The sequence below is a fragment of the Monopterus albus genome, unplaced genomic scaffold (assembly GCF_001952655.1).
Source record: "Monopterus albus unplaced genomic scaffold, M_albus_1.0 scaffold65.1, whole genome shotgun sequence".
NCBI lineage: Eukaryota > Metazoa > Chordata > Actinopteri > Synbranchiformes > Synbranchidae > Monopterus > Monopterus albus.
In genome coordinates, this window is record NW_018127945.1 from 1,224,507 (window position 1) to 1,251,977 (window position 27,471).

Sequence of the window (27,471 nt, forward strand, 5' to 3'; positions counted from 1 at the left end):
GTACCGCCTTGGCATTCCCCCGGAGGAGCTGGAGGAAGTGTCTGGAGAGAGGGAAGTCTGGGCATCTTTGCTCGGACTGCTGCCCCCGCGACTCGGTCCCGGATAAGCGGAGGAAAATGGATGGATGGATGGATGCTAATACAAGATGTATGCTGAATGTGTTAAGATCACAATACTGGGAGATCAGCCAGGCCGCCAAGTAGGTTAAAGAGCCACCTAACAGGTGGTTTATGGTCATTCAGGACATGTTTTGTAAGATGTGCTGTTCAGAAATGTCAGAATGTCTCAATGTCAAAAATCAAAATTAGCCACCTTAATTTCTTTGACATTTTTACTCCATACTGAAAAGCAGTATTTTAGTCAAAGATTCTGGTTGAAAGTTTCAGTGTTTAACCTCTTATGTTTAATATTTAACTATATTCAGCATCTCTCATGGATGTGCTGGGTCTAGACAGAAGTGTCCATTTTTTGTACCTGTAACCTCAGGCACTGGATATATTGTTTCCCATGTAGTTGGGCATGGTTAAATTTGGGATAAAAATCTACTGTACCCATTCCATGCAAAAGAGCATTCTGAATCTGAGCCAAGGCCAAAATTGTTTGCAAGACAAATGAATCAAATCAAGTGGATATCTTCCAACACAACAGTCTTTTCAGTATGAAATTGCCTTTTCCTCCCCTGCAGATAAGCAAGGAAATGTTATCTGTGGAAAAAAACAAAGAGGGGCTGAAACTATTGAAGACACATGTTGCACAGAAAGAGGGCTGCAGAGTTTGTTCTCCATCTCTTATACTGGAATCAGTTTATAAGGGCATCATTCTGTGCTTGCTGGTGGTTTAGTGTTCAAGGTGCTGGCCATGTAATCACAACATCCCCAATTTGGGTAGAGCCAGGGGGCATGGTTGTATGTTAACCCCTCTCTGTCTTCTCATTTACTATCACATCTCTCATTGTCTGTGTAATGTAGGCAAGAAGAATTCAAAATTACATCTAAAAAAGGAGGATGCCACTTTTATACAGCAGTGAACATATAAGCATACACCTGAAGAAAATGACGTGTTAGTAAACTGTGACTGTTTAACTACAGTCTGTCATATCCCTGTGTGAAATATTTATCTCATTTGCTCATACATGCCTCTGTTTGGGATTAGTAGGGGGCGAATACCACTGTGGATTAAAACTGTGATTGTGTATGCGCACCTCTTATGAAACCTCACATTTTGTTTGATGGGCTTTCTCGTTAAACACAACATGAGTCATATCAAATGTTTACAAAAGTCTGTGAGACCAAACAGAACTTGGAGCTTGGAAATGGAAATGTTAACATTAAATTATAAGGAGATATGGCCAAGCAGGGATGCAAATCATGTACATATAAAGTAGTTTCTGAGGCTCCAGCTCCCTTACCTCCAAAGGAATGAGGATGGCAAAGGCTGGACCAAAATATTCCACAAAGCAGCTGACATGTAACACAGCAACAGTAACCATAGTGATGGTCTTTGCATGATTCTTTGTGATTTAAAGTGTTTAGCCATTTTTGTACAGTATGTCATTTGAGCACTGCAGCTCTGCTTTGGGTCTGTGATAATGCTTTGGAGAACCTCATATAAAAACGAATTAGGTTGGGCATCCATGTAGGGCTCCTGCTGAGCCACCGTGGGACGAGAGTGGCCTCATCTGAGAGGGTAAACAGCTGGTTTGAAAAGGAACTGGCAGAAAGGTGGTCTAGACAGCACCAGCTAGAGTCACTTAATGTGAAAGCTCTGAAATAAATCTATATTGGTTTGGCTTGCAGGTCTGTTATTTATGGTTATGATCACCAATTATAATTCTAGCTGGCAGGACTGAATTCATTTGTCTGTCTTTATGAGCAAGCCTCTTCTTGCTAATTGTCCATCGACTGAAATCAAAACATTTTAAATCTTAAGAAATGCGCTTGTGAATGTTACATCGCTATTACAGTTGTTTGCCTTTCATCATTGCCCAGTGAGGATAGTGTTATAAGTTACAGTATGTCCACAGCACAGTAGCCACATGCAAGAATTTACTCAGCAACAATGACAGGGAGCACAGGCAGCAGTAAACGGCCAGCAAGGCGCTTGGACAGCAAATGTTTATCACTGTCGGCCAGTAAAAGTCAGAAAGCAAACCAATATCTTGTTCACTTATTCACTGACTCAGTCAGTCAGTCTCTAATCCATTCAACCCATGGCTTAGTAAATACCTGGTGGTGGTAACTGCCCTCCCTTCGATAAGAGGTCTAAACAAGGAGAGAGTCAAAGGGACAATGTCAGGAATACGTTAATAAAAAATTGAAGAGAAGAGAAGAGAAGAGAAGAGAAGAGAAGAGAAGAGAAGGGCCATTGTTCCAGGTAATAACAATGCACTCAAAATTGTGATTGTAATTTCTTTTCTCAACAAATCTCTTGAAAAGATCTAAACCAACAATGTGTTAGTCCCTCTCTAAAATACCTTCCATGCCCTGCTGTATCTGTGGCACTCAGCCCCCAGCCCATTGGTTCATACTGAAGTGTAGTGAATCTTAAACAAGTATTAATAGCGCATTTGTTTAGGGACTGTTTTGAGCGGATTAATACACATTTGGGGCTCTAGTCAGTATTAATTAAGCCAGCAGGACAGTGCCACATACACTGATATCATTACAAACTAGCATGTGTGCTTTCATTGTAATGAAGTTGTTCTATGACACAGGAGGTAGGCAACAGTATACCAGGCTTTCACTGACAAGCCTTATCCTTTAACCAAAGTCTTATCCTTTAAACAAAACCCATGGTCAGTCAAACTTGGCTTGAAGAGAAACCAAATGTCAAAGCTACACTTTTACAGAAACTGTGTCTCCATCACAGCTGGTTCACTTTTGAGCCATCATACTTAGTGTTTGCACACATGGACAATTCACAAAACATCAGGCGTGTTCCCTTGTAGTTTTACTTCCAAGTAAAGTGGTCTAAATAATCTATTTAAACTGCTATTACTTGTTCACAACCCTTATGACCTTATTTCCTGCCTTGTTGGATTGGCTGTTGTGGACAATGTCTTCATGTTCCCAAATCTAAGCAATTGTGATATCTAAACTGATAGAAATGATAGGCAAATATACACAAATAAGAGGTCTGATCAAATTTGGGTGATCAGAAAGCTGGCTTACAAGACATATGCCATGAGTCAAAACATCTAACTGCTTCACTTTTGGATTCCATACCCAGAACCTAGAATCTGGATATTTGTCAAAAACACTGCACACATATTTTTTTATACTACTGCTCAGGCCAAGAGGGAATACAGCACTTTACTGATGGTCAAAGCATTTGACTGCTTTGTGACCTCTCAACAGGAATATTCTGTGTAATGGTTTATTCATAGTATTAGGGAGGTTCCTCTGCTGGCTGTCAAAAGTTTTTGTAAAACAGATTTAATAGGTTTGGTCTGGTGTGAATTCTGAACAAAGCTGAACCATGTCAAGAACCACTTCATAATAAATGAGGCTAGCCTGCTTGTTGCATGTTTACCTTGTCAGCGACTGCAATGACACACCCTGTAGCTGTTGTTTTGGTGTCATGCACTGCTTTGTGTGCAGGAGAACAATCTGACCTGATCAGACCAGCTAGCACACCTACTCATTTGAAATTTTAACCTCAAATGAGCTGTTGTTGAGTGAGCACTACTGTCACCTAAGGTTCCAGTTCACTGAGACTGGTTCATTTCTCTCAGCTGATTGTGTCTTTGCAATATGCATGAATGGCAATGACCATGGGCTATCGAGCAGTTCAAAAAATGAGTGAGGCCCACAGTCAATTTTCCTGACCTGAAGGAATAACTTGTGCAGCATATCACTCATTCAGAACCAGGTTGTGTCATCTTAGTAAGAATTCCACAGTAGTTTTGGTTTCTGGGAGAATGTTAAAGTGAAGCAGCGAGAAGTGAACATTTTTGGGTGAGATGTAATACCCCAAGAGAGCTAACAGCTGGTGTATTAATAGCAGCAGAAGAAAGGATCGGGAAGAAAAGAAGGAGGAGGCAGGAAACATAATTGGTAATAGAAACAACGGGTGAAAGGTTCTTACCTTGGAGCGTGTTTTAAAGGTCCTGAAGGCCCCGGTTTTGAAGATGGCCCTGTTCCTCTTACACAGAATGAAGGCGACCATACCGATCACCACCATCAACAGAAAGAGAGGTGTTAGAATGGCCATGATCCACAGGTTGCTGGGCGGCGTCTTAATGACAGCTACAAATATACAAATATTATGACTGTGTTATTCACTCTGTCCTTTCCAAGCAGTTTAACCACCAAATGACCTTTCAGTGATGACTACAAAAGACACACTTTGTATTGTCATTCATAGTTCGACGTTTCCAGCACTTGCACACACTTATAGGAATAATTTGAAAAAAGCGGTACAATTACACTTATTCACATTCCTACCAATTATTACTTTGATCTAGTGTTTGCTATTGCACACACACAAAATCACTGATTCTGTAATTGTAAATTTGAATTCTTAAGCTTTATCGGATACATGGGACATTATAGTAATGTATGAAAATGTATGCAAAACCCAAATGCTACTGAATGTCACAGTAAGCTATGACTGTTACGCTTCAGTTCAGCAAATAGACCATAAAGAGCATTAAACTCTGGCTGTTTTGTTGTTTCTACAATGGCTGCAGAGTGAGAACTGTGGTCTGTCAGTTAACTGTGCATCATCAAAACATATAATGGGACTTTCAGACCGAAAGCAGCTCACACTGTGCTGGCCACAGGGTTTAGAGCAAAGTAGGCGGAGATTTCATTTTGCCCCGGCTCACTCAGAGAGCCCCGGTAACGTTGTGTGTCACTAGCTAACTTCTGTCGCCTTTTAAACTCATCCTTTATATAAGTAGAGAAAACATTATACGTTTTTTGTATGAAAACTATATGTCTTTAGATCCTTATCTAAATTAAGAAAAATAGGTCTGTTGATATACTGAGGGGGACAAGTAACAGAGCTATGGTTCCACATATTACCGCTGTACAACAAATTCTCTGGCTGTTAAAACACACCTGACCTGCATTTGAATGGAAGTCTGTTTCCATGACATTCCTCTATACTAACATATATACTACTATGTACACTACTAATGTGAAATGTGTCATATAACTGAGAATTCAGAACATGACTTCAGACACACATTAGCTCGTGCTGTGCTTTCCCTGCCTGGCTGGATGTCTCATGTCCACTGGCTCCACGGGTTTACATTGCTCTCTGAACTGTGTGCTACACTGAGCGTCTGCTTTGCTCGGTGCAGTTGTGTCACTATGCATGCCATTGAAAATAATGAGTTTCACAGTGCAGCAGTGCTGTTGTGCTGTAAATATGTGAGTAAATATAGAAAAGAAAAACAGAAACAATACAGGTATGTTACTTAGATCCTAGCATTAGAGTTAAAGGATTAGTTAGACATTTGGGAAATATGCTAATTCAGTTTCCTTTTAGCATCAGATATTGAGCGATACCACTCAAATATATGAACTGTAAATACTCTATGCACTATATTACTGCAGCTTGGCTTAGCAGAAGAATTTGAACCAGGGGAAACACTAGCAGTAGCATAACCCACCTACAAGCATCTCTAAATTTCGCTAATTAACACATTATGGCTTGTTGGCCAAATCACTGCATTGCCTGTGTCTCTGCAAGAAAGGAAATATAAATATATACACCAAAACTATTCACTTAAAGTTAATTTGACAGTAATATGATGTTTTTCTATTCTTCAATTTTCCAGTGTCTCTACACTTTACAAGATAACAGTAAAGCTTCCTATGAAAATATGATTTACTGTTGACTATATCTTCTGTGGCTTCCATCATCAAAATAATGAATCATTGATTTACCTACTGTAGTATTCTAGAGGATGTACTATAATCAGTGTACTATAATTAGTCTTAACTACCTCATCAGGATTCATAAGCAAGCTTAATACATAAAAGGGCATTCCACTAATTTTACACCTGAAGATCAGGATTTATGAGGAGTACTACTCTGCCTGTATAAACATTTGCATAATTACTTCTGCAGCTCTGGAGGGAACTTTGTAAAGTCTAAAACAAAAATAACCCTGATGACATCATCTGGGTTAATTATTCATTAGTCTATTATTAATGTATCACTTTTGTTAAATAGAATGTCATGTACTGTATGTTCTCCAATAACTTTTCTTGTGTTCATTGTCTGGCCAGAATGTTTCCTTTTTTATCTGGTTGTCATTTTATGTTGAGTAAGCTTACGTTCAGCCTGCACTTGTACGAAGTATCCCAGTGTCAGAGCCATGGTTTGGGAGTCCAGACTGCTGAGGGTCTTTGCAGCAGTGGTTCCAGGGATGGGTGCTCCATTCAGCTGGGCATAGTAGGTCATCTCTGCTGGGTTCTTGGGACCAGGCAGTCGACGCATACTCACCATCTAGGAGAGTAGTAATAAAGTGTCCAGTATCTCAGGCTGATACTGGCTTTTTTACTGGACTAAGTATAAATACAGATGGGTGACAAATGAAAGGAAAAAACAGAATATATGAGTGGTCTCTTCAAAGATGATAGTCACTGAATGGTTTGATGAAAATGATGTAAATCATTTTCTGTGGCCTTCACAGTTACCAGATCTCAACCCAGTTGGACACCTATGGGAGATGCTGGAGTGACGTGTTAAACAGAGCCTCCACCACCATCATCAAAACACCACATAAGGGAATATCTGTTAGAAGAATGGTGTTCATCCCTCCAGTAGAGTTCAGAGACTTGGAGGGGAGGGGAGCACTGAAGCTGTTCTTTTTTGAAATGACACATCTTCTGATGCATAGATAGGGTACATTATCAGTGATGTTACCTGAGGTCATCGGGTGTTTTGGGTCTTTTAAACATCAGCTCAGGCGACCCAGCTGAGGTTGATCAAGCCTCAACTTGTGCCCTAGCAGCACTCAACCACGGATCTGCCCTCTTTATCCAGAGCCATCTAGAGGCTCTCTCTGCTGCCTCTGTGCTGCAATAGATGGCACTTCTCCTCCTCTTGCCTGTAATGCAGAGTGCAGCATAGGCTCTACAGAGAGACTGTCCTGCACCCAACCTCTACAGGCATGCACTTCCCTTTCCAACCTTGTCTATGGCAATCATTGATTAGACTGTCATATTTCTCCCTGTTCTGCTCAAAAGCCTCCTCCATCCACTCTTCCCATGGCACTGTAAGTGCCAGCAAGACTACGTTCTTTGTTGCCTTTTGACAACACAGTGGTGTGGTGGGTAGAGCAGTTGTCTCCCAAACAGAAGGTTGAAAGTTTGAATCTCGATGCCTGCAGTCCACATGTCGAAGTGTCCTTTGGCAAGACACTGAACCGCCCAGAAGAGACAGTGGCTTTAGATCACACACTATGGAACACACTACCACCTCATCTGTAACATACTAATCTAAAACACTGCATACCATGAGATTTTCAGCTGTTTTCATACTTTCCAGGCATCAGATGGTTTCATTTCAGTACACAGTGAAAATCTGGTTGTATAACATGTATTCAGGTTCATTTTTATAATCATCATACAGCCACCTATGTAATGGAATGACAACATTTTCACAGTGGCTGCAACTAACAAATATTTTCATTATTATTAATCCACAGAAAAATGCTCAAATAATCGAATCCTTGTTTATGTAATGTAGAAAGCCAACATTATTAGTTTCTTCAGCCCAAGGTGATGCTATCAAATTACTTGCTCTGTTTGATCAATATATTCAGTTTACTACCACAGAAAGCAGCAAATTATCACGATTAAAATGTTGGATTTAGTGAATGCTTGAACTTTTTGCTTGACCATTGAGTTTAGTGATTAAAAAGAAGTTTAGAAACTATTCCATCCTGATCTTTCAGGGGCATCCTAATTATCTGCATTTGAATCCTATTCAGCAACATTACAACTGGAATCCCACAGAATTTATTTTACTATTAATTGGAACTGTAATAGAAACATACTGTGCATGTGATTAATTGCTGTGATGGATTACCTTTCTCAAGCAACTCTCATGTTTTTATTTGATTTTGTGTATTGAAACAAGTAGAAACAGGCAGCTACCTGGAAGGTAGACAATCTCAGTACATACAGAATGCCTAAAAACTGGAAGTAAAGTGTAACTATGGTATGATAAAGTCATTACTGTCACCTAAACCTAACTGTAACGTCAAGATTATCGCTAGACCAGAGTTCACATCATAAACGCCTTGCAGAATTGAATAAGTCTAAACATTTCTTGTTAGCAAAGATGTCAACTCACTTAGACAGGTGCAAATATTTTTTTCAAAGAACAGAGGCACCATCTCCATCATCACAAAGACAAACAGTGACACAGAAAAAGCCCATTCCCACCTACCTGTATGGTGTAGCCCCCCACGGTCGTGGCCCGCCGTGACCGTGCCGTCCGAATGCCCTGCCTTCCGGCCACTAGGAAGAGCTCAGCCAGCCGCTGCTCCATCAGGCTGGCAAAGCTCTGGTAGTTGGCCTCCAGGGAGGAGCTGTCCACATCCTGGATCACTGTGAGGAGAGATGCCAGCAGACAAAGGAGGGGTTTAGGGGTTAAGAAGATGTTGAGACAGATAAAGAGGAGCAAAACAGGAGACAGGTGAGGGGATTGAGTTTGTGGTGGAATAAAAGCATGAGGAGGGATGTAAGGAGAAGATGGGTGAGGTGGGGATGTGATATGTAAAGATGGGGAGAAAATGTCATAATGAGAGCATTTGAGGACAATATTGGTATTCAAGGGGAACAAAGGAGGAGAGAAGAGATGAGTGGGATATTTAAGAGGTCTGGATGACTGTTCCTTCCATTTAAAAGGAACTCATACAGAAACTTCTAATACAGTCACAACGGCACACAGATCACACACAGGTGTTTGCATCAGCCTTGCACCTGAGTGTGTCTCTTACTAGAGGCTATAAGTGAGATGAAGCAGTGAACAGACTTCACACACACAAACTTCACAAACAGACTCATCAAAAACACGGACACATCATTCACACCCAGGCTGTGATGTGATGTGAAGTGATCGGTTCCCCTGCCCCAATCAGGAAGCTGTGAATTATACATCAATAGGTTTTCCCAGGAACAGATCAGCTAAAGACATGCTGGGCACAGAGGGTGAAAGAGTGAGGGATGGGGTGTTAGGAGGGGAGGGAAGGATGGTGGAGGAAAGGGAAATGTGGAAAGCCAGGGCTATTGTGTTAAACTGCACAACAGCATGTGCCAGGGCATTTAACAAACTGCTGTTCTGTGCGATCGATGCAGCTCTTAATTACCACTGATCACCCAGTAGCACTTTGTCTGTGTGTGTATTTGTGTGTAGAAAAGCAATTTACCTGTTATCACCCAATAGTGCTTGGTTGCGGTTGATGTGTTAAGATTATGGTATTCAAGCGCTGGAGGGAGAAAGACAGAGGGAGAAAGTTACAGGACTAAAGACCAGGAAGCCAGACCAGGTGTTGATGCACTTCCTACAACGTGCATATACTTCATATTCACCACTTCTCACATCCTTATGGAACTTTCCAAAAATATTGACTATATTTTAAACATTTTATTGTATTTTTTTAATGTATAAAGATTGCTGGGTAACATCATGACCATGCTAACTTACAAGTAGACCCAAGGCCCCCGCTGATCTCCCGAGACCCACAAACCATCCAATACTACTGTGCTAAAGTAATAAGTTGATTAGTTTGTAGTAACTGGATAAAAATAACACTTTATTTTAAGATATTGGTATTGGTAAGATATATGTTTTCATAGTAGGAAAGGCATGGGTGTCGCTAATAATATTCACAATGGCTCTGTCCTGTTCAGGTGTCCCAGTAACCCATGACAGTGTGACAGGGAGCTAGCATACACAAGACCACAACCCTGAATCTGCACCCTCAGCTCCAAACAAAATTTCGTTGTCCATGTTACAATGACAATAAAATAAAGCTTCTTCTTTAGAGAGCCCCAACAAAAAAGAGGTGAGGAACGAGCAAGGAATTTGGATTTGAGCAGCACTGTTAATGACTTTGCTGAGTACAAAGCCCATAGGATGAGCTTCTAATAGGTGATGCAGGCTTCCCTTTGTCATGGAATGGGATCAGGGATTTAAATCTACAGTTTGTTGGAAAATGCACACTTACTGTAATCTGTGTCCGTGATAACATTTTGGCTGCTGGTGCCATTACGCATGTTGAATCTATTCTCCTACTGTGTAGATCTATAACAAGTTGCTGTGCTTTTCTTGATGGCTACTTGTTCTGTGCTTATTGGCACAGTGTAAGCTACCGTTGTGCTGATTTGGTAGCGCCGTTAGACTGGCTGAATATTTTGGATATTTCAAAGTTGGAGAAATGAGGCTGTGGTGGTTAGAGTCCAGGGGAGGCCGTTGATTAGCCTGGATTAACCACTGTTTGTGTTGCTGATCAGTGGCTGGTTTTCAGGATGGGACTTGCATGGTAAGACTCTCCATGCAATTGTCTGGAGTGTGTGTGTGTGTGTTCGTACATACATGTGTGCAGGAGCATGCACGTGCACCTGGGAAAGGGATAAGGCATGGAAAAAAATTTGCACCGGGGCCCATTACAGTTATGTTACTGTGCCACTGCACGACATTATCATTTAATTTGAGGGACTTGTTGATAATTCCAGCTTAACTTTGAAGAACCAACACTTGAAACAAGTTTAATAATAGTAAGATTCAAGAGTTAAAAACTATATTGATCCCAAGGGAATTGTTTTGCAATGTTACAGCTGATCTCTGCCCAAAAAAGAGGGAGAAGGGAAATAACACACCAATATAAATACAAATAGTTTGACTTCAGTCAATAAAAAATAAACAATTTTATAAAAGATTTATTTATTCTAAAATAAGTTGTCATAACTGACCTTTTTAAAAAATATAAATTTAAAATTTGCTCAGGTTGGCAGAGAGTTCTATCCCCTTAAATGGTTACACGCTGCAGACATGGTGGCAGTTGCCACACCCTGCATGTAAACGGATTGTGAAGGTCAATGTTCAGGCAACTCTGATTACAGAAGAACTGATCACACACTTGTGCTCTCAGTATCAGCCCAGTCAGCATGTCTGTACCAGTACACGTCTGGACTATTCACTGGTAGCAGTGTGTCTATGAATGTTTGTAGCCATTCTTTGACTGAGCATTAATCATTTTTATTACGCTATATTATTATATCAATTTGTCCATTGTCATGATTAATAAAAGAACCTTGTTTAGCTCATTCATCTGTGCCATAGACCTCCACTGTTGTTAAAAAACTGTTGAAAGCACACCAGTGAGATAAACCACTGCACTACATGACATGTTTCTTCCTAACAAAATACAGTATGTGGGGGATGTATTTTGTCAATAACAGGCTCTAAGCACTAAGAACATCCATCACGTCCCTATAGTTGCTTAAGCAAAGAAAAGTGAACCAGAAATAGTGAAACAAAACAAACAAACAAAAAAAATCAACAGACTTATCTCTTCTGGGAGCAGACAGGGTTCCCATGGTGATGCCCAGTTGGTTCGGATGTGGCCATGTGAAGTGTGATGTTTTAGTGCCTTGGGTGTTCAGAGTACACACAAATAGATACTAATCTAATATCACCAGGCTAAAATTTGCTCATTCAGGGGACTTGGACAACAGATTGCCTATGATATGATTCAGATGATAGAGACTGTACAGCTGTTTGCCCTTTTTAAATCTCACAGATGGTACTGGAGGCCAAAGTGGAATGCAAAACAAGCTCATCTATGGGGTCTATGGTATTCCACTTATGTTTATAATGTCTTTTAATAAAGTGAAATACAACAGTGTCTGTGTGAAGTGCTGCAACAATTTTACTGTGGTATCTATTATGAAGGCACTTTCCGTATGCTATGTAAATCCTCCCCAGCCCAGCAGTTCACTGCCGCACATAATGAGCAGGACAACAACTGTTACATAATGACTATAAAATTAGCATGAAGGGATCGGACTCTTCCAAATGTCCAGTTCTAGTGGAAGAAAATAAACAGCAGCAGTGGCTTCATTAATGCAGAACCTGCAGTAATGTTTTCCATACTACTGTACCTCCAGCCTCGGTCCGCTGAGCCTTTCAAGACCGAAATAAAGCTTGGAGTGCAGACATCCTCTTTTAGAATTCAGGCTCAGCTCAGCACACTTGTTCCTATCCTGCTGCTGAAAATCTCACAAAAACACATGGAGCATGGCTGCAGGAGCTGCCTCCAGCCTTGTTGTGTTTTCAAGTCAGCCCCAACAACCTGAGGGTTACTACTGTATGTAAAAAAAAAAAAAAAACATGGCTACTTCACACTTTCCAGATACAGTACTGCTTTGAGATTCTTTTTCTCTAACATTATGATGCAAAATGTACATCAGCATGTCCAAATCTGTTAGAGTGGTCTTTACCTTGGAGAAATACAATGCAAGTAGTGCAAGAAATACAACAATAAAGGAAGATAATAAACATTTGAGGGATAATGAAAATTCTAACAGATTTCACATCCAGTATTAATGAACACAAACTGTAATGGGAGATCTGTGTTTTGTCATAGTCAACTGAGATAACAGCCATTAGAAAGCATAATGACAAGTCAGTAGAATGTCACTTGTTTTGTGATGTATGCTTTTAAATGTCAGTTTACATCAAACTCCTGAAATGGCAGCCATAGAAACATCTACTTTTATAATGTTCAGGAAATAAGCTCTGGTATAGTGCATCCACTGCAGGATTAGCTAAACATTACATACCATATGTTTATGTCAGCACTTTGTCCACAGATGAACTTTGTATTCCTTTATATCCTTCTCTTAATGATTACAGATTCATCATTAACTGTTCAGCAGTGGCTCTGAGAAGATGGTTCAGAAGTACATCAAGCGAATGAGTGTCCATGAGCAATGAACTGTTCACAAGCAGTGGAGCCATCTCACATGTAGCTGCTGACAGCTCAAAGTATCTGACAAGTTGCCAGATGACCTCACTTGCTAATTTGTATATGACTACGTGTTCTTTCATTGTATTCTAGGTCTTGTGATCACGTGATTTGTTTGCATCAAAACACAGAATAAAGTTATACGAATGTTTGTATAGTGGCATCAACTTTACTGATCTACTATCAAATAAGGTGGAAGTCAACACAATAAAGCATCATTTCCCCCAGTGACAAAAACATTTTCATCTCCAGTGACATCTCATGGCCTCTAGCCATGAATTTAGTTTTGGTTTCCTTTGTTCATGTTTTAAGATACATGTCTGATTTCTGCCTCTACTCTAACACAGTGGAGATGAATGGAAATCAGTTTTCAGTGCTGGTGGCACACAAGCAGGGTGACATGATTCACGTTCCTGCTGTCAGTTTCACACTGAACAACAATTGTTGGCAGTAACATGCAAGCAAATTAAAGTAATGCACATTTGTTGAGAAGAGTGTGAGCTAGAAAAACAGGGGTGTAAACAAATCAAGATTTAGAATATTCAAAAATGAGATTTGCAAATGTTTTATGAGGAAGGAAATACCACACTTTTTTAGACCTCCAGGATACACATAATGTACCTTGGTATGAAACACTGAATGAAAACACAAATTTGTTTATTTGCAAGAAAATTCTACAGGGCACCTTGAAAGAAATTCACCTATTATCTACACACGTTAAAGAACGACTGGACAGAAGAGTTGAAGGTAGCTGATCAACCTGAGAGCTAACATCACACTGATCATTAATTAGATCTACCTGTATGTGTCATCACCACAGCTGTCCATTAGGACCTTCATTGTAGGTGCACTATTGGTTTACTTACGCTCAGCGATGACCAGGGGTGGGTAGAACAGGAAGTAGCCCACCAGCTCAGCAGTCAGCTGGTTGAGGAGGCCGCTGGAGATTGTACCGTTAAGAATGGCATCCTGATTCTTCACCACATACACAAGAGTAACTGACGGAGAGCCTGGCTCCTGAGACACACTCTGGATCTGAGGACAAACAAACATGTTTTAATATTTTAGTTCAATCAGTCAAATAAGTCTTTGTGTGCCCCACAGGTACAATATTGAAATGTTTATTGATTTCTTTATTTATAGCAAGCACATAAAGAGGCAGCACTGGGCACATGTATAATTCAAACATTCATGCAGAAATATCTAATGCCAAATGTCTAAGACGGCATAAAGAATGCATAACAGAGGGCCCGACACTTTGAATGAACAATGTGTTTTTTCTTCTATAACTTGTGCGATGGTCTGAAAATAATGTGACTGAGTCACCAGAGTGAGGTGGATGATGATAGGAGATATGAGGAATTCTATCACATTCCTCCATGAGCACTAATATTTCAGAGGATGAATTATGAATAGTCCCTACATCTGCCTGTCCTTGCTGAGACCTGCTTTATGATTATGATGGTGTGTGCATGTACTGTATATCCTGCAGTCATGAGCGAACCCTGATAGCAAGAGACAAAGAGACACAAAAGTAGGAAATAGAACCAAAAGGGTTTAAATATAAAACTGCACTGTAGAAACATGAGCCTTGACTGGGTCTCTGGAAACAAACCACTATGTGTCTGACTTTTGTGATTTGCATTGGTGAATTACAGAGCAATATTCTGTGTTTTATAAGTTAATTTGCAGGAAAGCACTTGCACAATGAACCAGCAGAAACTGTGGCCACTAATTAGCAGGCATGTAAAAAAAAAAAGCTATATAAGAGTCAAAATCTTTACCTCAAGCTTTATTATTCATGTTAGCCTGATAATAATGCCACATACAGTACAAATATGGACTGCTTGTCTGTCTACATGTGGCACTAAAAATAGCCTCCATGAACCCATACAGTACCTCCACAATGAGCCTGTTGTAGGTCTCCAGCACTTTGTCCTGAGCCTCATCAAAGGCATTTTCCAGCCTCTGCTCCAGCATCTGGACAAAACTGCAAGAGTAGATGTTGTCCGTCGGGCCGACGAACCTCAACACTACAAGTGCAAGACAGACAATTATATTTATTTGAAATAAATAAACCATTTAGGATTAAAAAACAAAAAACAAAAAGAAAGCAATAAATGACAATTACTCCCTTCAAACCAGTACTTTATTTTTGTTTTAATAAATGATGTGTTGTGAATGTGCTGTTTTAAAATCTACCAAGTCTCAGAGAATTATTCACTAAACTGTGGGCTGCGTGGAAGATGGAGGGTGGTTGGTTCTTCTTTAGTGGGGTTTTTTAACAGTTCTTAGAAGCATTCTTTAGAAGCTTATTTACTGGATTTGAACTTATACACACCTGTATAAATCATGTGTATATCCTGTAGAAGGCAACCAAGGGTTCAATGAACAGGTGAAATGTAATATAGTATATTATGCATGCATTTCTGGGAGTTCATAAATTTACCGCAGTCTTGACCATTAGAGGAGATATGGGCTGGGAACCACCTAATGTCAGACATACGGGTGAGATGTTTTGACTATGGAACAGATTTGTGAGTTGCCTGTCTAAACCTAAATTACGGACATATTGTCAAATAAAGGACAATTATGGGGTCGAGCCTTCACTGAAAAAAAGGATTTGTTGGATTTACTTGATTGTAACGTGTACATCGGTCCCACACAATGATAATGTGTAACACCAACATGATTTTCTTTAGGGGTTAACTTGTTTGAATTATGTTAACAGAGGAAATATGAATGAATTGCGTTGCATATACTAGCATAATTTGTGTAAATCCAAAGACCCGGTGAGTCCTTTTTTTCAGTGTTTTGTGAGACTGAACCTGTCAAAAAGCCAGAGATCTTTTTCTGCTTAGTTACACTCTGGTACTTGTCCTTTAGCTATCAGAATCAGAAGAGGCAGGTTTACTGGCAGATAAAAGATGATGTTTGTTATGTGAATTTGGTGAGATTGAAGATGAAATACATTTTATATTTTATTTTTCATTGATGGATGACTTGAGGAATACTCTTTTTTTGTAAAATGTCTTCACTGTCTGACTTTTTTTTGATAGATGGAACTAAGAAACTTGAGTTGTGTTTTAGAAAGGGAACTTTTTATGTGACGGAGTTCATCCTGTAGAGCATGGGAGAGAAGACAGAGCTTCTTGTATGTTTGGTAATATAAGAAGAATATGGGAGAGTTAGAAATGTTTTGAATAACTGTATTTATCAGAACTAGGAAACTAGGGAAAACACCTGAAAGGAGCTGGAGAAAGAGAAATGAAACAATAAAAGACAATCCACTTCATCAAGCTATATCTGGAACCTGTATCTGGGGCTGTGCTGTCAGTGTTAATGAAAGTAGTGCTCAAGATAGATGTTGCCTGTGTGGCCGATAAACCTAAGCACTGCAACGGAGAAAGAGGATTATCACTTCTGAGAACACCGAGAAAGAGTTGTCTGTCAGCGTTGCACAGCTCTGCACCAGGGAGGACGAGGGTAAACAATACTGAGTCCATCAACAGATTACAGAGGATGTTATTAATGTTGTCTCAGTCCTTTTACAGCAGTTGTCCTCCATTCTCTTTCTGCACTCACTCAATCTCCTTTTTATTTTTTTTACCTGAGAGAATTGGGATATTAGCAGTGGAACAACATTCTGACCTAAATTCAAAATGCTGTGGTGCGTATATAAGTGTGGGCTATGTCTCTCAATAACAACACACACAAACAGTTGGCCCAGCTTGTAATCAAGTCAAGTCAAGTCCAATTCATTTATAATAAAACAACAGACACTGATCAACGTGCTTCACAGGAAAAAATTTAAATGGCAATCACAAATTAAGACAAGAGGGGCAAACTTTCCAAAATTAATTAAGTAATGGAAATAAAACAAGAGTGTACTTGTTAATTTAATTACTTTATGTACTCGAAAGCAGCTGTGTAAAGGTGAGTCCTTAGCCAGGATTTACAAGTGGCAGTAGATGAGGAGGACCTGACACTAAGTGGCTCCACAGTCTGGGAGCAGCAGCAGAAAAGGCTCAGTCACCTCTAGATCTGGGCTGTGAGCATGCAGTAGCTGCAAAGGGGATCTGAGGGGTCTGGATGTTGAATACAAGATGAGAAAATCAGAGATGTATGATTGCTCCAAACCAAGCAGTGATATAAAAACAAATCAAAGAATTTTAATGGTATGAACGGTTTGCTGTTACAAACTGGTAGCAAACTGTTAGGCGACTATCTAACTGAGCTTTTTATTTTCTTCTCTCAACAGAAAATTCTGAAAATGAATACACTCAGTTTGCACTTTGATAGGCTATGGACTGTATGAATGAGGAAATGAAGTGGCCTTTCAGTGTCTGCAAACTCTGCAGGAGGAAGCAGACAAAGAGAAAGTCTGGGGTTGGTGAAGTAAACATCCACATAGGGGCTTTAATATAATCAGGAACACCACTGCAAAATACATCATGTAACTGGATTTAATCTGGACACTGGATCAACATGAATTTAAAAAATAAAGTCCTTAAGTACTGCATTCCCAGTCTGTACATGTATCTTTTAAATAGCACTGATTTTCCATTCCTTGTCCCCACAAGATTCAATTTAGATGTGTGTGTGTGTGTGTGTGCGTTTGCACACACAAATTAGTTTTTAAAAGAGGCTTAAGAGACTGACTAAAGAATGGACCAATTTGCTGTTGCTCTGCAGTCATGAGAGTGTGTATGGGATTTGGGAAATCAGAGAAGAGAAGGGTAAAGGAGAGCAGACATGTAATCAGAATTTTCTAATTTTGGCTCTGCTCTTCCCCTGTGTCTCCGTTCCACTATGTTCATAGCATTTTCACTGCACTCCCTAAGCTCATACTTTCACCCTCCCCCTCTCTGCATATCTCCAACCTCTGTGATTCTTCATCTTTTTACACTCCACCTCCAATATGTATGCTATCAGGCTATAATCAAGCCTTTTTGGTGGATTTTGTTATGTAAATGTTGATCTATCTTATGTTCCATCAGGTTTCATTACCTGTTTTCAGCTGCAGGTGAATGTTTGGAGCGGGAACCCAGGTTGTCACAGGAGCCAGAACTGCCTTAACCAATAGGGTGTGTCGCCTGATGTCTGACAGCAGCTTGTCAAACCCATAAATATTCAGAGCCTCAACCACCACAGAGGAAATATAGACAGTTTTGCCGGAGACCACATAGTAACCCAGCGTCATATTGTGGGGACTGCAGTCGTCACGTTCCACCTGGAATAGAAAAAAACAAGTGAAACATTCAAGTTGTACCATTTTTTATGTATTCCAAGCAATACTATGTCACATATCCTGGAAACATGGTGACACTAGTATATCTAGAATAAAACACACTGCAAAGAAACAGAATCAGAGAAGAATTCGATGCTACCACGTGAACCAAACTCAGACCACTATCCTGCAAATGAGCTAGAAAGCATATTTTTCTAATACATGTGGTTCATTATCTATGGGTTTACAATATCCGTGCATCAGATTATGAATAGCCAAATCTGTCTGGAGGGCATATCTTCACTTGAGGCTTCAACAGTTATGAATCTGATAACAATCGGTGGTGAGTCAAGGCTTGTATTTCTGGAACTATACACCGCCTACCTTTCTGTACTCTCTACCTTCAACCACACTGAGCAGCTGTGGCTGTTGCTATGGCTCTCTCCTCTGTCATCATACTGCCTCTCCTCTCTTTTCACCTGTGAGCATTAGCTGGCTCTGCCTCTGGCTGCACTTTTTCTCAGGAAAACACAAAACCCTTAGTGAAACATTATCTCATTACCTCTCTCCTCCTATCCTCTTCTTCTCTCTTCTTTGTACTAACAAAAAATTAAATAAACTCACCTGTTTTCCAACCTATGCCTACCTATCTTTATTTAAAAGTGCAGTGTGTAAGATCTAGAAGGCTTTATTAGCAATAATGGGCTATAGAATGCATAATTACATTTTCATTCGTGTGTAATCACCAGAAAATAAGCCCTTTGAGTGTGCTGCAAAGCAGAGAAAAGCACTATACAAGTATAAGACCATTTACCAAGACCATGTACTGCATCACTGAACAGTGTGGTTGTGCGTATTACTTTCCAAATTGTTTCATTGCTTTCATCAGGGAGAAATAAGTGATAGCAGAGGCTGAGCACAGGTCTGGCTGACTTTATTTGCAAAAAAAAAAAAGTGAGACAAAAACAACCTAGCAGCTGTATAAGGCTCATGAGGAAGTCAAAAGTGGTCAACAATGAAGCATTTATAAGTGGTATATAAACAGCCAGTAAATGCTTTGTAACACATTAAGACACATGAATGATTTGCCCATCGTATGTAACTATTAATTAATGTTCATGAGTGTGCTGCTGGACATTGATCATAGATCATACACATTTGTCTACAAAAGTGTCTATTGTGCCAGCATTGGGTGCATTTTTAAAAAATATGAAATCAATTCCTTTATTTTCTAAGTGGACAACCCAGAGCCTATTGGCGTGGGTCATGACATAATATTCCTTCCAACCCGGGGACAAAACATGCAACACATAAAAGCATCTAAAGAAAAAAGTTTAATTTTAAATCAATCCATTTGAGTTTCTACCTAACATGAAAGATCCACAGCATCTTATTTTGAAATTTATGCCAGTGTGTGGTTTGTCCATTGGGCTTCTGTAAAAAAAATATGGTGGCCTCCATGTAAATATAAAGACTCATTCTAAGGTAAAGAAAACAAATTCTACTTGGCCATTCATACTGCCAAATGCTCACACACCAGTGTCATTACCACAAGCAACTGGGGGTTCAGTGTCTTTCTCAAGGACACTTCGACATGTTGATTTGACAAACTAGGAATCGAACCGCTAATCTTCTGGTTAGAAGACAGCCTGCTCTACCTCCTGAGCCACAGCCGCCCCAGTATATGGTAGCTGCCTGCTAATGTCATGCAGTCTAACAATACCTGTCCCTGCTGAAGCCAATATCTGTCTACCAACAATGCCTCAAAACACTGCCTATAGTTCATGGCTTTTAAAGTTCTGGTCAGTTGTTGTTGCCCTCACTGTTTCTCGACAGACTGATCCAGTTATCTGATGTAGAGGACAGGATGATAGCTGAGGAGTCTGTGTGTTTGAGTGTGTGTGTGCGTCTTCTGTGTGGCAAGGCATAGATGAAAGTGGACTAGAGCTTAAAGACACTGAGTCACTCCCAGAGCAGGCACACAAACTGGATAAAAATAGAAAAGCAGTCCGATGAAGACAGAAGACAGACAGAGAGATGACGAGGCGGACAGGCAGAACATGGACGATGGACAGGTTGGCAGAAAATCAATCTATATGAGCAATCAGATCAGGTAGATGGAGGAAGTGAGCAATATGAGAAACCTAAATATTGAGAAATACAAAAGAAGGGAGTGATAGAGCTGTTGTTTGAAACAGATAAGTGAGAGGAAAAAGAAATAAAAAAAGACCAGGCTGAAAAAGAAACATAAAGGTTTGGACAAATCAAAACAAAGACAAAAACAGTGAGCACAGAAAGCACACTTGACTGCACTGTTATAATGCAGAAAAAAGGAATCATTACTCTGGGTTTGTTTCCCATGATCATGTTTGTATGTGAGTGAGAGAGTAAGAGTGTGTGTGTATCATTTCTATTCAGACAACACACTCTACATTTGTCATCTTGTTCTAGCACCACTCAGATGAATCATTGTGAGGTGGATGAGCAGGTGGAGAAAATGATGAATACTGCAGAATACTGTAACCTGATGATGGCATACTTAAAAAGAACATCTCTGTGCACATAAAGAGCCAACAATGTGGCAAAGTGAAATGCAAATATTGGAGTATTTAAAATAAGTAGATTGTAAGTAAGTTACTAATTTACAATTTAATTTCTTTAACTTCTCCAGGATCTGTCTGAGGTTTCTTTTATTAAAGGGAGTTTTTCCCCCACTGTCACCAAGCGCTTGTTCAAGGGGGATTTGTTGGGTTTTAACTCTATAATATTAATAATATTAAGGTCTAGACCTTAATATTAGACTTTGTAAAGTGTCATGAGATTATTTTGTTGTGATATGGTACTATAAAAATAAAACTGAATTGAATTTAATTAGATGCTGTTTTGTGTATCTACTTTTGATAAGGCAACTTTGTACTCAAATAAAAAAATCAATTGCTTATTAGCCACTGACGTGTGTTTACTAGTCATGCATGTGTGAGCTATAGTCTACTGAGACCCTCATGAATTTTCCATGCACTTGGCCCTTAAAATGTATTTGTAAAGCACAACAATGTGCTTATTAGCTGCTCACATAAATAGGCTAACCACTGATCAGTGGTTACTTCTGTCCTGTCTTTATTAGGTTATTACCTGTTTACCTACCATTTACAAATCCCTGGTTACTGGATACTGATCATTGGTTAGAGTCCACCGAGCTCTGAAGCCAAGACAGACTGACCTGTGCATAGGCAGTGGAATCATTCAAGGCTCTCTGCAGGGCATGGCTCAGTCCTTTAGACAGATTCTGTTTCAGGATCAGGTCTAGATGGTTCCTGCACAGCTCAATGGACAAAACTGGGAAGGAAGACATGATTAGAGCTTAGGGATGTTTTCTCCTTTGAAGTGCATATGTGACCACAGGTATTTTGGTGACTGTGTAAACCTGCTCCCCACCCCTAAATAATACCACTCCATCTCTGGTAAATAGAGTCAAAGGCTACAGTCTCCAGCTTCTTATTAATCTAACTGTTTATGCTGGAGGAAAATCTGCCCTTGTTTTTGTGCCACTTTTAATTAATTGGTGTGCATGTAAGTACATCTCTGTTACATAATAGGTACATTGTGCTTATGCTTCTGAAATGGCATTTTATGTGTTTTCATCATTACTTTGTAATTGTTTTTCCAGAAAAATGGCTAAAGCTTGTCTCAGCCTAATGCTGAGTGTGTAGTAGATGATTTGATAAGGGGTATATGCCTTACCCAAAGTAACAGTAAAGTCTTTTTTACAGGATTGCCCTGATGTCTTAGCCATTCATCTTTCTGTTTACTTTCTGTTCTCTGGTTCCCACACATTTAAAATATTCACACTTTAATTCTTTTTGAGAGATACATCAATGTCACACCTGTTCTGACCCAGTATTTCTCAGTCACGTTGCATGGTAAGGGACTTTCCTCTGCAATGGTACTGGCCAGAGGTTCTGTTGTCATGGTAGGAGGTGGTGACGTTTGGACCGCGATGGACACAGTGGTCACAGGTACCACTGCTGTTGTGGTTGTAGTTGTTGTTGTTGTTGTTGTTGTTGTAGTGGTGGTGGCAGCAGTAGTAGCTGGAGGTGTAGTAGTAGTAGTAGTGAGAGCAGTAGTGGTGGTGACTGGGGGGACAGTAGTAGTGGTGGTAGTAGGGGCAGGTGTGGTTGTAGTGGTGGTTTTAGGCTGAGTTGTAGCTGCGGTGGTCAGTCTGAGATTTGTCATTTGCTGTGTGATTTTAGCAGCAGTGGTACTGGGTGGAAACATTGTAGTGCTCCCAGTGGTTCCTTCTTGCGTCGTTGGCTCATCAGCAGTCACAGTAATAGTGGTCACTGAGGGCGTAGTCTCCACTACTGCCGTCAGCTCAATGTCATTTTTGGTCACAGTGTCCTGGCTTGTGGTGTTTGAAGCCGTCACAGATTCTGGTGGTGTTTGTGCGCTTGCTGTGGTGGATAACTGTACGGACGGTGTGGCAGTGAGCAACAGAGATGCGTTCATGGTGGTGGTTGATGTAGTCAGGTATCGTGAGGTGTTTCTAGTGTGCATGGGCACGGTGGTGTTCCATTGGTGGGTGGAGAAAGGGCTGGTGACGTTGGCAGGAAGTGTGATGTCATGGTCGCCCACTGTGGATAGGAGCGATTCGGGGACAGTGGGGAGATCCCAGGCTGGGAGACTGCTTACTAACTCCTCTGCAGGAAGGAAAACATTGGGACATAATGAAAGTAAAGTCTGGGGATATTTTTCTTCTTGTTAACAAATCACATACAAAGAACAAAACTTGCAATGAACTGATACTACTATGTACTGTTCAGTCTAAAGCCTGATATATCTCATTAAGCCACACCATCCAGTCCAATTATTATTATTTTTTGAAAATATACCATTGTGCTACCATAAATACTGAGTAGATGAAATGGGTATTAAAAGAAAAATAAATATTCTGAGATGAAAATAGTCCCCCAGTAAATACACTTTGTACTTTGGTTGCAAACTACTGAGCCCAGCTGTGGCCTCTTAGAAATGAAACTATATGAGTAGGAAGTTAGGGACTTAGGGCTGAGCGGCACAGGCAGGGTAGGAAGTTCTGAAAACACTGAGACACAACATTGTTTTTGGTCTTTTTATGGCATTTGTTGACAATTATATTAAATAACATGAGGTGAGGCTATATGATATGCTCAGAGTGAGATTTAAAATGAGGAGGAGATAAGGAGATTTTCACTGTGTAAACCAGAGAAGTACTTTAACACCATGGATTTATTCAATCCATCTAAATCAAATGAGATGCTGATACACTGTACAAGATGCATATCCATGAGAGATGTAGAGGAGACTGGAGTGAACAGTCAAGAGGAAATCAGTCCTTTCAGACAGACAGATCCAGGTTTCCTCTTATCCTCCACTCACATCACCACATGAGGCCATGTTTTAATTTGACTGTAATGTGTGATTAGTGTGGGTTTAAAATACTGGGCAACAAGATATTGGCTTTGGATCATTGTTGTGTTCAAAGTTAATATATTGTATATATAAAATTACCTTGCAGAAGATGTCACTGTTTTTGTGATCATGGAGTGACAAGAAGTGGGGAGACATGGAGTTGGTGGAATGGGACTGGACATGGTCGTGGTCAAGATGAGGACAAAGATGATGATGATGATGGTAATATGATAAAGATGATGACAAACAGAAGATGATGGTGATGATGGTTGTTTAGGCTGTTGCTAAAGTGGTTGTGATGACAGTATTTCTAGCCCAGGAGTGTTGCAAACAAATTTTATAAGCATGCTACTCTACCTAATGAATGCATGTATAAATACAAATGGAATTATATGTTATTTATTATATTTGGGGTGCTAAGTAGAAAACATTCTTGAACTAACAAGACAAAGGGTAGATTTATGCTTTCAAACTATCTATTTTACTTTTTCCAGAGCAAAGACTTGCAGGATAAGGTCACTATTCTGTATTTCCTTTGTAAGAGATCATGTTGCTTACTAATGATATGCTCCTTGGCTTTGGAAATAATGCATGTTATAGCTGCAAGTAAGTAGAAGAAAACAAAACAATGATGCAGATGATGGTCAATGAATCATTTGCACTTTTACTCTTGGGGTGTAGTTTTGTAAAGGATTTTTAAAAATGACACAACCCTACAAGTTCACCAACTGCGGTTTGGTTCTCATTCCCGTTTCATGAACATAGTTTCAAGGTGATCAATCAAAGCTTGACCAGCCTGCTGTACCTAGTTATTGTTGCTAACTATGACTGGACAGTCTCTGTTTGGGGGAGGGGTTAACAAACAGTTTAAAAATCAAAGCTGAAATGTGTTTAAATGAGAGACAACTCAGCACCATACCCAAACTGGAACTGCCGTTGCTTTCAGAGGAGTTGTTGTTGACAGCAACCAGAGACACACTGTCTGATCCCGCTGTCCGACTGTCTCTGTTACTGGCTCCAGAGGTGGAGGAAGGCAAAGAGGATGCTTTTGTTGTAGAGGAGGAGGAGGAGGAGGAGGAGGAGGAGGAAGAGGCTTTGGATGACAATGAGGAGGAGCTTTTGGTCCAAGCAGCTTTAGAGAGCAGTCCTGAAGGTTTCCCCACCTCTGGTGCTTTCAGCTCTGTTGTCTCTGCCAGCATGGTGAGAACTGATGAGATGGCTGCCTGCTGTCTTTGGCCCTCTTCATGTGTCTGTAGCCTCTGCTGCACCAGCCAGGCAGCGGGGTCCCTGGGCATGTTTGGCAGGTCACCCCTTTCCCTGTCCACCGGCCTCCATTCAGCCCCAACTTTCGCCCAGGTACCAGTTCCTGTCATAATTCCAGTCTTGGCAAAGACTTTGCGACCTGCTCCAGCATGCACTCCTGCTTCTGTTTCAGTCCAAACCACTTTTCTGGCCTCAGCAAACACTTTGCCCTCAGGCCAAGCTCCTGGACCAGCATCAGTCTCATCTTTGTTGTTAGCCCCGACTCTGTCTCCAGTTCTGAAGGTGGCTGAGAGGTTGGAGGGCGTTGCATGGTCAAGAGGTAACACAGCCCACTTCATTGGCTCATGGTGACCTCCCTCAGCTGTAGGAAACAGAGAGACAGAGGGAGGAAAGAGGTATGAGGGAAAGGAAGAAAGGGGCAGATGACAGAATAAGCAGAAATGGTGTTTAATTAGGAGTCCAGGGAAGCAGTAAGATCATGAGCAGTCTTTGACTCAATCCCTCAGGCCGGACAATGACTTGCTTAGAAACTCATCCATCATGTGCCCTTCCATACACATAAACACACATATGCACATACAAGCAGCTGCAGTCCACAAATCATTAGTCCCCATCATGCCACCACAACTGTCTGGAGATTTAAAAATGCTCTGCTTGCACACACATACACACACTCATCATAAGCGCATAAAAACTTTTCTTCTGCTCTCAAATTCACATATATAATCTGTCTGTAGAAAAATAGTCATGTGTAAAGTAGGTTGCTTATGTTTTTAGAAGATAAAGTATGGGGAATTAATTTAGATGCTCCATAGTGCATAAATTAGGACACAAGTACACACATACACACCCTCATCGGCTGTGATTTCATGGATACTAATCTGATCTGTTCACTTAGCCATGCTAGCCCATGGATTTATGATTCCTAGAACATACATAACCACTCAGTCTCCCAGCTCAGATTGAAAACCATTTCCCCAGCAAAGTTTGCTGAGTTATGTGCAGGTAATAGTCATCTTTCATTTTTTAAATATGACACAAAATGAGTCAGATACACAGAAATGGGGCAGCATAGATAACATCCAGTTAAAGTATTTAGGTTCTGCCTTTATCTATGTTGTGTGAACTGTCTTCATCTCCGCTGTGGCCTCAGCAAAACATGAGAGTTTGGCAGACAAAGGCAATTATCCTGGCTAATACATTCAGTCTCAAAGGCACCAGTGCAACTAAAAGATAAGGAAAAACGTTGCTGACCGTCTGTCTGGCTCACTAGCCATCTCACTGGGTGACACAAATTACTGCATCTGTCATTTCTCCTGAAGAAGAAAGGTTAGGCGGTGACATCACTTCAGGTCAACGCTGACTTTCTTCTGTTTTCTGCATAAGTAGGTGAGTGGGTGGGGTCAGTATTGGGCAAACTACTCATTATAGCCTGCTTATGTCTTAAGTGTGCATGTGTGTCACATACTATCCATACTCCCTGTGCCTCTGCAGAGGACTGGTTAATTAAAGGACAGTGATTCTGAGTAACAGAGGCTTCACATAGCTGGCTCTGAGCTTAGCCTCTGTACATCCTCTGGACACCTGCTATAAAGCATTTCAACCACCACACTATTAATTACCACCACTGAGTAATCTGCTCATTTTTATAGGATATGAAATTCGATTAAATGAGGAAATTAATCAAGTGACAATTTATATTTCAGCTTCTTCAGGGTCTATCCTGTGTACTACTGCCAGCAACCAGAGCTCCAATAGTCAGTTTGAGAGACGAGGAAACAATAAAGCTAGAAATGACAAGGGCCAATACTCAGGCATCACAGGGAGACTAACATGCTTGTTATACTTAACTGAAAAGGCATCTTTCTTTTTGTTCCTGCTCATCGCTTCCAGGGCTACTACAGCTTTTCAGCATGAAGGGCTCCACTTGCTCTGTGGCACATAGTGACAGCGAGTTGGGCCTGAACGTAGGCTTGTCACGTTCCTGCCCCTCTTGCTTCCTGTCATGCTTTTATTTGGACTCACTAACGCACCCGCTGTTTTCCAGAACATGATCAATGACATCCTGGGGGATATGCTCAATAGGTACGTCTTCGTGTATCTGGATGATATCCTCATTTTTTCCTCGTCGTTGCCCAAACATATAATCCATGTCAGGGCTGTACTACAACATTTACTGCAGAACAACCTTTATGTAAAGGCAGAAAAGTGTTGTTTTCACGTTCCCACTGTGTCATTCTTGGGGTTCGTACTCTCCACCGGTCGCATTTAGATGGACCCTGCCAAGGTCCAGTCTGTTATGGACTGGCCCACACCCACTTCCCGGCAACAGACTCAACTGTTTTTAGGTTTTGCCAACTTCTACAGGAAATTCATTCAGGATTTCAGTTCTGTTGCAGCTCCACTCCACAGACTCACCTCCTCCACACGACGGTTCGCCTGGGATGCCTCGGCAGACAAAGTTTTTTCTGAGCTTAAGCGGCGCTTCTGCTCAGCTCCTATCCTCACCCTGCCTGACCCCGAGAGACAATTC

The 27,471-nt window shown here is 40.6% G+C and overlaps 1 protein-coding gene across 5 annotated transcripts in view; it reads right to left on the bottom strand.

Moving 5' to 3' along the window:
- The window catches only part of kiaa1549la (KIAA1549-like a), a 121,710-nt gene that overhangs the window by 45,073 nt on the left and 49,166 nt on the right, over window positions 1–27,471 (bottom strand). For all 5 annotated transcript variants that reach the window (XM_020604292.1, XM_020604291.1, XM_020604290.1 and 2 more), the window contains exons 2-12: window positions 24,595–25,299; window positions 22,112–22,924; window positions 21,448–21,563; window positions 18,008–18,230; window positions 14,897–15,030; window positions 13,864–14,032; window positions 9,395–9,454; window positions 8,413–8,573; window positions 6,291–6,462; window positions 4,087–4,247; window positions 2,226–2,261 (exon numbers count right to left, since the gene is read on the bottom strand). In XM_020604292.1, coding sequence (XP_020459948.1) covers window positions 2,226–2,261; window positions 4,087–4,247; window positions 6,291–6,462; window positions 8,413–8,573; window positions 9,395–9,454; window positions 13,864–14,032; window positions 14,897–15,030; window positions 18,008–18,230; window positions 21,448–21,563; window positions 22,112–22,924; window positions 24,595–25,299 — 2,750 coding nt within the window. The remainder of the gene's footprint in view (window positions 1–2,225; window positions 2,262–4,086; window positions 4,248–6,290; window positions 6,463–8,412; window positions 8,574–9,394; window positions 9,455–13,863; window positions 14,033–14,896; window positions 15,031–18,007; window positions 18,231–21,447; window positions 21,564–22,111; window positions 22,925–24,594; window positions 25,300–27,471) is intronic.